The sequence below is a fragment of the Oreochromis aureus genome, linkage group 16 (genome assembly GCF_013358895.1).
Source record: "Oreochromis aureus strain Israel breed Guangdong linkage group 16, ZZ_aureus, whole genome shotgun sequence".
NCBI lineage: Eukaryota > Metazoa > Chordata > Actinopteri > Cichliformes > Cichlidae > Oreochromis > Oreochromis aureus.
In genome coordinates, this window is record NC_052957.1 from 28,991,093 (window position 1) to 29,002,620 (window position 11,528).

The window sequence follows — 11,528 nt, forward strand, 5'->3', positions numbered from 1 at the left end:
GCAATCCAGCAGCGTACCGTGCTGTTAAAAATGATTTACTCTTAACACACACAAAAACAATCATTTAATATACAGTCGCGCAGATCCTTTCAGCGGATCAGTCTACCAGCCCTTCAGGCGGGCGAATCCCTGCACTTTTATACCAGCCCGCGCGGTGGGCGAACCTGCACTTTTATACCAGCCCGTGCGGTGGCGAACCTATTTTTGGATCCCTGCACTTTTATACCAGCCCGTGCGGTGGCAAACCTATTTTTGGATCCCTGCATTTTTCTACCAGCCCGTGCTATAGGCGAACGTTTTACGCAAGTGTATACATGTGAGTTTCTTTACCTTACTGAAACGTCGCTATACTCAGGCTCGAGAGATCATTCCACTGAATCCCACCGCCGTGGACCACTGATAAAAACACTGGCCAAGACCCGAATTTTTTACGCTCTTGGGCTTTCACCTCTACCTAGAGAGGGCTGTCGACAGACTTCAGTGCGGGCTCCCCACGACGTCGGGAATCAGTGTACATCTCTGCTTTGGAGTCACAACAAAACAGTTGTTATTTCCTATCCGGCTCGGAGGACCAATAAAAATGTCAAAGACTTGTTTCAGCAGGCAAAGAAAGACACAACGCAAACATGTATAATCATGGGTGATCTCAGTGGAGACTCACACTGAGCCATCAGTTCCCTCTTTATTTATACACTGCTCCTTCCTAAAATATGTCGGGTCGGTGCCCTTTGTGAGTAAAACTAACTCCTTACAAGGTGATAAGCATGAAACATATGTTCAAACTGTTAAAAATAGGAACTTATCCTTTGTAAGTGCGCATGCACCATTAGCGTGCTGCCTGCTGTAACCTATAATTTCCTTCGGGATTAATAAAGTATTTTGATTCTGACGTTGTAAAGAAATTAGGAAGAAAGCTGCAGAGACGTGTTTACCCCATCTCTTAGTTTTAATCAGTGCCTCTGTGTTTTTTGTGTATGATGTAAGCATAGCTCGGGTGGAACCAGATTTTCCAAAAACTGTACGCATAATAATGACTTTACAAATAGTGCTGTATCACCTTTTGTTTAATCCATTTGTATATGGGCTCAAAATGAAGGACATTTTTAAACACGTAAAAGGCCTCTTTATCAGGCCAAAATAATTTCTTGTATTAAAATTGGATGCTAAGTACAGTCATTTGTTCTATAATGAGTTTTACACCATCAAATCATGCCTTCCAGATCACTTTTTGTGTATATATATTGTATCTGTGGAAAGAAATATTAAATGAAAAAAAAAGATCACTTTCATTAATTTATTTACCAACCTGTCGCCATCTTTTTAAGAGATGACATTTATATTATTTATTTTGCGGTTTAAATATTACTAGTAATATTAAAATTGATAATACTGATAATACATAATATAAACATGGAATAACTGTTCCTACAGGCAGCTTAATTCCAAAAGAGGAATTAGTCTTTTCATTTTGATATAATAACGTCTGTTACTGTTGATTAATGTTCTCATAGCTCTCTTCTACACCTGTCAATTTACATTTTATTGATTTCTCTTTTAATTTGCCACTTGTTAAGCTCAGTAAGAGAATGAGAATTACAGTTTCAGACCTGAAGAGTTCTGATAACACGAAAGCTAAGATCTTTCGATAGAGGAATTAATGATAAAGTTATACAAATGCACTTTTCTTAATATAGACACCAACTGTGCTTTAGTTACAGCTAACTGAAAAAAAATCAGCTGTATAATCCACATCAATGTTGTCAATTTTATTTAATCTATTAATTCAAGAAATAAATATATAAAGAATGAATAATAAGCTCCATGTACCTGGGTTGTTTTTATTGTTACTTTGACTATTTATCCTGTCTCTTTCACTGGTTCATTTATTGCTCTATATGTGCCATGATATCTGTGTGGCATGTATATAAACATAGCATAAGAAGTAAGGAAATGTGTGTTTTGTCAGTTTTGCTTTTTGGCAATGAATCTTGTACTGCTGGAAAGCCTGTTTATTTATCCTTACATAATGTCACATTTGTAAGGAAAACACATTTGTTGGTTAAACACCACAGTAAAGTATGTGGGTTGTGTTCAGGGATAGACTGGTGATCTGGCATACCGGGCATTTGCCCAGTGGACCGAACGGTCGGTATAATTATTTTTCTTTGTCGATACAATCATACAGGCCGGCCTGAAGGGCTGCTACTCACCATCACAGCAACCATTCTTCACCATTCACCATTCTTCATTTTCATTACTGACACTGGATGAATTGAGATAGACAGTGTAGCAAGTTGCAACAAATTTACTTTACTTGTAAGGAAGCAAGAGCATACACGGTAAACATCTATGCAACTGCTCACCGTGGCAATCCTGCAATTTTCATTTATAAACTTCTTCCAGTGTTATACTGTGAACAGATATGTGTCATGGTCCAGCGATTGGCCTTTTCCACACTGTCTCAGCACTCCCACCTCTGGGCGGAGACCTCATCAAGCACAGCTCTCATCTTCACCTGTCTACAATCAACCAGCAGTATTTAGGACAAGCATCTACAACTATTCTTCGCCAGACGGTCTGCAAACCTGTGTTAGTACTACACGGCCTTTCCTTCTTATGCTTACCTCAGTTCCCCGGGGAAATCTTCCTCTTACCTGCCAAGCAAGACATCGCTTACTCAGGTCATTCTTATTCCCTCTAGCCTCTGTTTCCTTCACTTAACCACGCTGTTCCTCTGTTTCAGACCCTTCACGTTCACGACCCCTGTGCCACGTACACTCTTTTAATGTCATTGTTTATTCCTGTGTTTTTCAATGAAGGTTTGTGTTAAATCTGGTTGTTGCTGTCTGTGATTGTAACTGCGTTTGGGTCCACATATTACGTACTGGCCTCTCTTTGACACATGTTGTCAATGAGGGTCCTTCCCTGACAATATGTATGTGACACAGTGAAACAGTTACTTGGTGTACTTGTACTAAACCAAAGAGGTTGACCATCATAGGATTAAATCACTTACATCACTTACTCAGGTCATTCTATTCTCTCTTGCCTCTGTTTCTCTCTGCTGCTCTTCTCCCTCTACACTAACGATTACCTCTCAGAAGACTGTTGTGCTAATTTAGTGCATTAAATAAAAGAAGTCACGCTACTGGAGTTGTATTTTGAATAGTTTATTCTTGCAAGGAGGAATTCAGTCAGCACAAGGCAATGATTGTGTTGTTCTGAGAAATTTATTTTCATGTAAAACACTTGAACATTTCAAAACAAAACCAAAACAGGAAAACTAGAAGTTAGGGCTATGGAACAGGAAACCAGGAGTTACAGGGGAACACGGAGCACAGGAAAACCCCACATGTATGAGGGTGCGATGCGACAACAAGCAGGGAATGGCAAAGGACTAAAATACACAGGGTGGTAATCAGGAAATGGGAGACAGAAGGAAACACAGGATGACTTAGACAGGAGACGTGGGACCAGGGAGAGCACAGAGACACAGACTAGACACTAAACAGAGGAGCACAGAAACCAAAACCTAAGAACTAGCAAATCTTAACAGGAATTAAACCAAAACATATGACACTCACAGAAAACTGTGAACACACCCATTGTGTGTGTGGGTCCATCTTACAATGGCGAAACTATTGCCATAAAACTTGAATACAAATCAAAACCCACACTCTCTTTTGCACAGGAACACTAAAAAAAACATTTGAAAGTTTGACCACAGAAAAAGATTTTGAATCTTGAGGACTCTTTCATCCAAAACGTGTTCAGGTCCTGTGTTAGGAAATGGGCAGAAAACATTTCTGCAAACCCCTCACATTCTGGACATAAACTCTTCAAACTGCCACTTTGAGGTAGGTGCTACAGAGCACTGTTTACAAAAACCAAACACTACAGAGAGAGTTTCTTCCCCCCAGGCTGTCACACTGATGAACATAATCAAACAACCAACTGTTATATTGTTCTGGTCATATGCTCATTGCATTACTCATTTTTGCACTTAGAATTTCTGTCCTTGGGCTAATGATACAGGACACACAAAAGTAGACTTTTGAACAGTTTTTGCACAAAGGACATCACCAACATGAATACTGCTATGAAGTTAGCTAATCAATGATTTGAGAACAACATTTATTTTATGTTGAAAGCATATGTTGGCACCTTGAAATTACTATGTGTGAGAGAATTGTTCTTATTGACTTCATTCATTTTTATTTTTTACTCTTCTTTGTTTAAACATCTGGTCTTGTATTACTTTTAATTTTATACTTATAAAGTGAGATAGTGTTGCCGTCCTGAATGTTCACATTGAATAGAAAGGAAGGAATAATTGTACATTCCCAAAGCATCAATTACAAAAAGGCAGAACAATGATGGTTCAGAACTCTCCCTCCCTTGAGGATGAAGCAAAATAATAAAAACCTTCCACAGACTCGTATGAATAACTGTGTGAATCTTGGTAATGAATGCTCTCCAAGATATATTTTAAGTTCAGAGACCTTTATGAAAAGCAGAACAACGCCTGTTGCATGTTGGCATAATTCTTTCTAGTTTTTTTTAAAGTTTTCTATTCATAGTTGTTGTGCAATTTGTTTGATGAGCAAATGTTTTGTCTTTGAAAACAATAATGGATAAAGAGTTAAATGTTACCTTTCTAACTCTGGACTGGTACACGGAAATTAACAACTACAGATATATTTTATTTTTTATTATGTTTACATTATATATTCTAATAATCTGCACTAATTCTACTATTGTGTATTTAATCTTTACTCATAAAAACCTCCATGAGCCTATGTACATTTTCATTGCTGCTTTGCTACTTAACTCTGTTCTTTACAGCACAACTATTTACCCAAAACTTCTGATTGACTTTTTATCTGAAAAACAAGTCACAACATATTCAGCCTGCCTCTTTCAGTTTTTTATGTTTTACACTCTAGGTGGTTCAGAGTTACCTCTGTTGGCTGCCATGGCCTATGACAGATATGTGGCTATATGTAAACCTCTGGAATATCAAACTATCATGACAAAAACTACTGTGAGTATTTTCCTTGTTGTGGCTTGGCTTGTACCTGCTTGTCATGTTGCTGTCCAAGCAATAGCGAGTGCTGAAGCTAAACTGTGTGACTTTAATATAAAAGGAATATTTTGTAATAATGCAGTTTACACTCTTCAGTGTCAAAGATCAAGATTAATTACCATCTTTGGTGTGGTTAGTTTACTAGATCTTGTAATACTTCCTATGCTCTTCATAGTTTTCACATACACAATAATATTTATTGTTTCTCATCAAAGTTGTAAAGAAATTAGGAAGAAAGCTGCAGAGACGTGTTTACCCCATCTCTTAGTTTTAATCAGTGCCTCTGTGTTTTTTGTGTATGATATAAGCATAGCTCGGGTGGAACTAGATTTTCCAAAAGCTGTACGCATAATAATGACATTACAAATAGTGCTGTATCACCCTTTGTTTAATCCATTTGTATATGGGCTCAAAATGAAGGAAATTTCTAAACATCTAAAAAAGCTGCTTTGTCAGGGCAAAATAATTTCTTGTATTAAAATTGGATGCTAAGTACAGTCATTTGTTCTATAATGAGTTTTACATCATCAAATCATGCCTTCCAGAACACATTTTGTGTATATATATATATATACATATATATATATATATATTGTATCTGTGGAAAGAAATATAAAATGAAAAATAAAATTGCTTGACATCAGTATTATTTATTTTGCTGTTTAAATATTACTAGTAATATTAAAATTGATAGTACTGATGATTCATAACATAAAAGTGGAACTGTTCCTACAGGTACCTTAGTAAGAGGAATTACTCTTTTCATTTTGATATAATAACCTCTGTTACTGTTGATTAATGTTCTCATAGCTCTCTTCTACACCTGTCGATTTACATTTTTATTGATTTTATTTTTTAAGTTGCCACTTGTTAAGCTCAGTAAGAGAATAGGGTGTGAGAATTATAGTTTCAGACCTGAAAAGTTCTAATAACATGAAAGCTAAAATCTTTAGGTAGAGGAATTAATAAAAAAGTTATACAAATGCACTGTTCTTTATATAGACACCAACTGTGCTTTAGGTACAGCTAACTGAAAAAAAATCAACTGAAATTTGACATTAATATTGTCGAATTTCTTTAAATTATTAATTCAAGAAATAAATATATAAAGAATGAATAATGATAAAGCACAGAAATGTAGAAATTTTAATTTGCTTTACAGTATTTTGTTTATTCTGCTATCATTTATTTGGATTTAATTAAAGCTCCATGTACCTGGGTTGTTTTCATTATTACTTTGACTATTTATCCTGTCTCTTTCACTGGTTCATTTATTACTCTATATGTGCCATGATATCTGAGTGGCGTGTATATAAACATAGCATAAAAAGTAAGGAAATGTGTGTTTTGTCAGTTTTGCTTTTAGGCAATGAATCTTATACTGCTGGAAAGCCTGTTTATTTATCCTTACATAATACCACATTTGTAAGGAAAACACATTTGTTGGTTAAACACCACAGTGTGTTGTGTTCAGAGACTGGTAATCTGGCATACTGGGCATTAGCCCAGCGGACCGACCGGTATAATTATTGTTCTTTGTTGATACAACTATCCAGGTCGGCCTGAAGGGCCGCCGCTCACCATCACAGCAACCCATTCTTCATTTTCATTACTGACACTGGATTCCCCAATCAAATCTCAGTCGGCCCTGTCTTCCTTGTGATCTCATGCACCTTGTAGAACAGAGTTTAGTGGAAGAAGTGTTTGATAAAGATGGGAAAACAAAAGTGAAACAGTTAAGGTGAAAAAGTACAGAGGAAAAGGTCGGCTTCTGTTGTTTGTATGTGCTATAGGCTGGTTAGAAAATGTTAAGCAGAGAGGTGTGGTGTGGAACACATCAGACATTACTCTTAACTGAACTCACGTCTTAACTGAAGTAATTAATCCTTAGTTTATTGGACAAAATCTTGCACATACATACAGCAACTTCCAAAATGCCCCCCTATCCGTTTCCTGCCAGCTTTATATACTCTGAGACCACAACTTCTCAATTCAAACTGGGCTATAAAAGAACTGCAATTAAGTCGGGCTTCCTCTTTACAGGAAAAACAAGATGGCTACCACAGAGGTAACTTGCAAACATATTGCTGCATTAGTGCTTCCCAACATTACTCACTACCCTGCCTTCTGCTTGAAACATATCCGGCAAATGGAAAGATAGTCAGCAATAAGATTCTTGGACAATGAGATGCTTGGAAAATGCTGGATGGTGAACTGGTACGGCTGGAGCACTAGGCACCAGCGCAGTATCCTCACATTTTGATGTTGCTTGGAGTGCATCCATACCAGGGGTCTGTGATCCGTCTGAAGAGTAGATTCTCTTCCAAGGAGGTAATATTTCAAAAAGTCAGTAGGCCACTTAATTGCCAGTCCTTCTTTTTCTACCACAGAGTACCTTTTTCTCCCTGTCAAACAGCTTCTTACTTAAGAAAAGTACAAGTTTTTTTTCACCAGCTTCTCTCTGTTCCAGGGATTTGCAAAACAGGTGCTTCAGAAATCCCTCTTTAAAGATTGGAAGGCATGTTCACAGCCATCATTCCACATCACTTTAGAGGTGTTTTTTCTCATTAATTCTATAAGAGGGCTGCCAAGGTTGAGAGATGGAGAATAAAACTTGGATACCATCCAACCAAGCCCAGAAATGACCTCACTTGCTTCTTGTTTTCTCAGTCTGGGGATTGTTTGTATAGCTTTTATTTTTTTAATTTGCGGCTTTATTTGTCCATGGCCAACAATGTATCCTAGATCTTTCACTTCTTCTTGTGCCCAGGTACACTTGCTCACATTCAGAGTCAAACCAGCCTTCTGGATCTTTACCATCACAACCTTTAGATGCTGCAGGTTTTCCTCCCAAGGTTCACTGTAAATCGCCACATCATCCAGGTAGGCAGCTGCAAACTTGGAACAACCATTAAGGGTAATGTCCATGAACCTTTGAAAAGTTGCAGATGCCCCAGTGAAGACCAAAGTGCAAAATGGTGTACTGAAAAAAAAAAAAAAACATTCCTGGAATCTGAAAAGCTGTGTATTCTATAGAGGATAAAGGCACTTGCCAGTAACCCTTACACCAATCTAAGGTGATGTATTTAGACTTTCCTAGTCTTTCCAGTGGCTCATCAATGCGTGGCATTCGATAAGAATGAAAACAGGAAATACTTTTTACCTTTCTCAAGTCTGAACAAAATCGAAGTTGTGGGGAGTTTTTCTTTGGAACAAGTACAATGGGATTTGACTACTCACTCCTTGATGGCTCAATCACGCCAGCATTATTTGAACCTCCTTTTTTTCAACAGTCCCACTATCCATTCTGGTATCCTGTAAGGCTTAAGACGAACAGGGTTCGTGTCTTTAAAGATGATGTTGTGAGTTATGACATCAGTTTGCCACGGTGTATCTAAAAACAAAGATGGAAAAGATTGCCTCACCTCATTCAACTTATGCCATTGATCTTCAGTCATGTGCTCAAGAGGGTCTTTAGAATTTGCCAGGTCTCTGAATGGACTCATCTCAACGTCTTCAACCTCCAAAATGCCACTGTCTTCAGGCTGAACATTTCATACCATCAGGATTTGCTTCGCACCTGTTTCTGGGGCATATCTTTCATGATACTCTTTAAACAAGTTTATATGGAGCAGCTGCTTTGATTAATGTTTGTCTGGACAGATGGAGTCATATGTCATTAGGCCAGTTTTTCTGGCCACAATATAAGGTCCTTGCCACTTATCCAGCAACTTACTTACTTGGCCAGGTCTGTAGATAATGAAGGGGGCTCATCAGTTCAGGAAGCAGTACCCATATGAGACTGAGGAGATTGGTAGCTTCTGCTAATTTGTCTTGAACTGTGTGACATTGTTTTGTGGCTCTAAATATCTTTGGGAGGATTTAAACTGTGGACGCTCTTGCTTTAAGAGGCCAGTCCTGCATGGGCTTTGAGTAGGAGGCTAATATAGTGTATCATCTTCACTCAGTTTGGAAGTTTGTTGAACAGGTAAATCATAGTCACTGATCTCCTCTTTACCTTCCTCCATATTTTCAGCGGTCTCGTCACTGTCATTTGATAACTAGTGCATCAGTGTTGGCATGAGTTCTTGTAGCTTTGAGTCTTGGTAAGGCTCAGGACTTGAAGTATGCTCAGCATATTCATTTTTCAGGCTAACACGATCTTACTCCCCAAACTCATTCTCAACAGCTTTGGCAATGGCAGCTGCTTGCTTGCAGCTCTGCTTTCTTCCAAGCAGCCTCTGTCTTTTGGTGTTCTTCCTCAATATATGTGTGCCAGCACGAGGTGGGAATAAAGTACATACGCTTCACAGTTTAAAAGACAACGCCACCCTGGGAATTTCACCCAGAGAATACTGGAAGTAACACTAATCACCAAGAAGGCACTTAGGTTTGTTATACTCAGTACAGAGACGAGGTTCAATGATAAAACAGTTGGACAATTTATTAATAATTATTTAAAACAACATATAAAAGCACCATCATAAATATCAATGTACAAATGTGCTTAAAAAAAGTATTCAAAGCTGAGGCTTACCAGTGGAGGGGCAGGGATGCCACGCACAAACTCAAAAAAAGAGAAAAAAACACACCAAGACACAAGTACAGCACACTATCACACACTCACACTAATAAACTAAACAAGGCAGGTGTGTACACTCAAAGGATCCCACCACCAAGGCACCCTAGTCTCCTCCACGTCGGCACTCTGCATCTGAATAAAAGAAACAAAGAAAATTTTAATATATTACAACAAAACTACTATGCAGCGCTGGGGGATAACCCAACTGCAGGACCACACTGTTGATCTGCAGCAAGAAAACGGGCCTCCCACCAGTGGCGTAACAAAAATCCAAACTACAAATCAAAACAACAGAAAAACAACATACAATCTAGATAAAACTTTAAAATCTGGAGTAAACGGAATCGCCGTATTGCTCCAACTTGCCGTCTGCCCGACTATAAGTTAATCATTCAGTCAGTTAATATGCACGCCAGCCGACTCCCATAGCCGGCATGCATATGGCCGCTGTCCACGCCAACGTCCACTTTAAAAAGGCTGGCAGCAGCAGGAAAAGAAACCTCGCAACAGGAACAGACGGTAAAAGCAAAGCAGCAGCACTTCAATTAGCGTAGCGTTCTGTAAAACTAAGGCCCACACTTCCTGCAAAGCATAAAAAGTATTTACTATAAAAGAACAATAAAAGGCAGAGATCGTAACAAAATTGAATTACGTACTGAGTAAGCCGCGTCATGAAACATGAGCAGAATGGCTCAAAGGAGGCTTCTACAGCTACAACCAACAAACAATATCTGTTTACCACCAAGTAAGGTAATGTACACACTACAATGAGTAAACACCTACCAGCCGCGATGGAGGCTTCAGAAGGGTAACCCGCAAATGATCTCTGCAACACCAAAGGGAAGTCAGGTGATCAAAAAGGAGATCACAGGTAAGCGATCCAGGAATGCTCAAATGGCCACTATTTATACTAGCCCCCCTAATGCGCCAGGCTGAAAGTGGGTTGAACCGAGAAATAACATTCATCCTGCCACATATGCTTGTGCTTTTATCATATCTGCTTCTGTTTGTGCAAATAACGCTTTCCTAAGTACAACCTTTGCTTTCACATGTGCTCTAGCTGCAATAGCAATTGCTGAAGAGTGCTGATTGGCACATGAAATATTGGAACATATTGACCGGGTCTCAAATGTATCATCATCACTATCGATTGCAGGTTTAATGACAGAAGATGGGGGTTAGAAATGACTGAAAAATGTGCTGTGAAGTTGAAGATTTATTAGGCTGTCTTTTCAGTTTTGTTCGAAAAAGAATAACTTCATATATGAAAAAAATATATATCAGATATGCAGGACACCTTAAACTAGTTTTTTAATTAAGCAGCAAGGCAGAAGAAAATCAGAGGCTGTATCAAGACACGGGGCCTAAACCCCAATTCAACCAGACCCAGAACTGATCTGGAATTAAAACAGGACTACAACAGTTTAAAATCAGGACTACTTTAGGACTCAACCAAGACAGAATCAGAATCAATACTACATGATAGTAGCACTGAAAATCATCATAGACCTGCACTACACTGTAAACACCTCTTTATTGTGGTAACATGAGACTGTATCTTAGAGGCTTGAGTTTTGTGAAACCTATCAATGACCTTTTCAGGGTCAATATTATTCAAATATTCCTTTTCAATAGATAATATGGCCAAATCATTCAGCCTCTCTTGTCCCACGGTTCTCCTTAGCCACGTGTGGAGACGACGCAAGGCACTAAAAGAGAAAATATATTTTGGGGCATGTATTCTGTAATGTGTAGTGGAATACATTTTAGACTTTTTATACATAGACATTTTATACCTTCCCAACACTGGCTATTGACCACACGGAGACTTTCAGAGTTGCGGAGACTTTTTTTTTTTCT

The 11,528-nt window shown here is 38.4% G+C and overlaps 1 protein-coding gene across 1 annotated transcript; it reads left to right on the plus strand.

Annotated features, from left to right (window-relative positions):
• Window positions 1–4,630: 4,630 nt before the first annotated feature.
• On the plus strand, window positions 4,631–5,578 carry LOC120433511 (olfactory receptor 4C12-like). Its single transcript, XM_039599791.1, has one exon. It carries the CDS (start codon window positions 4,631–4,633, stop codon window positions 5,576–5,578), a length of 948 nt encoding a protein of 315 aa, XP_039455725.1.
• Window positions 5,579–11,528: the final 5,950 nt, after the last annotated feature.

Coding starts and splice junctions, on each gene's coding strand:
- LOC120433511 (XM_039599791.1), top strand. CDS start 4,631: ATGGATAAAGAGTTAAATGTTACCTTTCTAACTCTGGACTGGTACACG.